Genomic DNA, 2,516 nt, shown 5'->3' on the forward strand with positions numbered 1-2,516 from the left:
GAATAAAACCAGATGGGTTTTTTTCTGGAACATTTAATAAAAAATAATGAGATAATTTATGATAATTTGATATATGTGATCTTAAAATGAATATTTGTGATAATTTAAAAATATAAAGAAGCAGAAGAAACAACAACCCCCAGTTTGTACAGAATAATTTACATTTATTTATGAATCAGAAAACAGAATCTTACATTTGATTTGAGGCATAAAATGTTACACAGAAACACAAAATATTACAAGTTTTCTTTTTACAAGCGTTTTATAAAACAGCTGAAGGGGCGTGTTTAGAAGGACTGGAGCCAMGCCCCCCTCTGTCGAGGTAAAAACCTCATGCTGAGGGTCTCTGAGCCCTGCTGGGGCTCCACAGGCTGCTGGGACAGATTGTTGGTCTGTGGGAGGCAGTCCAGGGTCAGGCCCGGGTGGGGACAGACCGAGTACTGACCGAGCAACGTCACCAGGATGGACTTCATCATCACCATGGCGATGTGTTTGCCAACGCAGGCCCGGGGTCCCGAACCGAACGGCTGGAAGTAACGACGAGGGGCCTGAGTGTGGAAGATAGGACAGAGGAGACACGTGAGGTCTTTAAAGACTCAAGATCCAGATCCTGTTTCTGGACTGTGTGGGGATGGGTTCATCAGAGAGACAGGGACACAGAGGGAAAAGGACAGAGACAGGGACAGAGACAGGTGAGACACAGAGGGATGGGACAGAGACAGGGACAGAGACAGGGACAGAGACAGACAGACAGGGACAGATAGAGACAAAGAGAGAAAGGGACACAGAGGGATGGGGACACAAAACCAACTTTGACGGACCTCGGTCTTACGTACATTTTTTTGGAAGTTCTCCAGACTGAACTGGTCTGCTTTGTGGAAAAACTCGGTCCGGTGCATCCGGCCCGTATTCAGGATGATATTGGTGCCCTTTGGAACCCTGAAGCCCTCGATGATGTCATCAGAAAGGGCCCGGCGCATAGTGAAGTCCACCACCGGGTGGAAACGCAGGCACTCGTTGATGAAGCTCTCCAGGACCTGCAGCTTCTGAAGATCTTCCTTCTGYAGCTGATTGTCCCCTGAAAGGAACCAAACCATGAAACGTCCTCCACCATGCCTCACAGGTAACAGGTCAGAGAGCAGCCGACAGGTGAGAAGGAGCTCCTCACCTACAAGAGTATCGATCTCCTGCAGCAGTTGCAGCTCCACGTAAGGATTCTGTTTGAGGAGCAGCAGCATGAAAAAGAGGCTGATGGACAATGTGTCCGGTGCAGCGATCACCATCTCCAGAACACACTGCCTCACGTTATCAGCTGACAGGTCACCGTGGTTCTGAAGCACACAAACACCTGTGAGAAGCTTTGTTCAGCTAATGATGGAAAACAATCAGACCACCAGAACATCAGAACCTCAGACCATCAGAATGTCAGACCATCAGACCATTGGAACATTGGAATATCAGACCATCAAAACATCAAAACATTATACCATCATACCACGAGGCCATAAAACATCAGACCATCAAAATGTAAAAACATCAGAACACCAGAACATCAGACCAACGGACCATCGGAACATAACACCATCACAACATCAAATCATCAGACCACCAGACCATCAAAACAACAGAACATCAGAACATCAGACCTTCAGAACATCAAAACTTTATACCATCATATCACAAGGCCTGATGATCTGATGTACAGATGTACATCAGATCATCTAAACATCAGAATATCAGAACACCAAACCATCGGAACACCGTAACATCAGAACATCAGACCGTCAGACCATGAAAACATCAGAACATCAGCACACAAGACGATTGGTACATCAGACCGTCAGAAAATCAGACCAACAGAACATCAGACCATAGGAACATCAGACCACCAGAACATCAAACCACAGAAACATCAGACCACCAGAACATCAAACCACAGGAACATCAGACCAACAGACCATCGGAACATAACACCATCACAAACATCAAATCATCAGACCACCAGACTACCAAAACATCAGAACATCAGAACACTAGTCCACCTGAACATCAGAACATCAGACCATAAGAACATCAGTACATCAGATCATCTAAACATCAGAATATCAGAACACCAAACCATCGGAACACCGTAACATCAGAACATAAGACCATCAGACCATGAAAACATCAGAACATAAGACCATCAGACCATGAAAACATCAGCACATCAGCACACCAGACGATTGGTACATCAGACCGTCAGAAAATCAGACCACAGGAACATCAGACCATCAAAACATCAGACCACAGGAACATCAGACCATCAAAACATCAGACCACCAAAACATCAGACCACAGGAACATCAGACCACAGGAACATCAGACCATCAAAACATCAGACCACCAAAACATCAGACCATCAAAACATCAGACCATCAAAACATCAGACCACAGGAACATCAGACCACCAGAACATCAGACCACCAGAACATCAGACCACAGGAACATCAGACCATCAAAACATCAGACCACCA

General features: G+C 45.4%; 1 protein-coding gene across 1 annotated transcript in view; it reads right to left on the reverse strand.

The window, feature by feature from the left end:
- Positions 1-149: 149 nt before the first annotated feature.
- Positions 150-2,516, reverse strand: part of cyp19a1a (cytochrome P450, family 19, subfamily A, polypeptide 1a) — a gene marked incomplete in the record, with an annotated part of 6,144 nt that continues 3,777 nt past the window's right edge. Inside the window, 3 exon segments of the mRNA XM_014026666.1 lie at positions 150-548; positions 837-1,078; positions 1,169-1,331. Of these exon segments, the coding sequence (XP_013882120.1) occupies positions 288-548; positions 837-1,078; positions 1,169-1,331 (666 nt within the window).

Source organism: Austrofundulus limnaeus, unplaced genomic scaffold (genome assembly GCF_001266775.1).
Source record: "Austrofundulus limnaeus strain Quisiro unplaced genomic scaffold, Austrofundulus_limnaeus-1.0 Scaffold578, whole genome shotgun sequence".
In the NCBI taxonomy this organism is placed as follows: domain Eukaryota; kingdom Metazoa; phylum Chordata; class Actinopteri; order Cyprinodontiformes; family Rivulidae; genus Austrofundulus; species Austrofundulus limnaeus.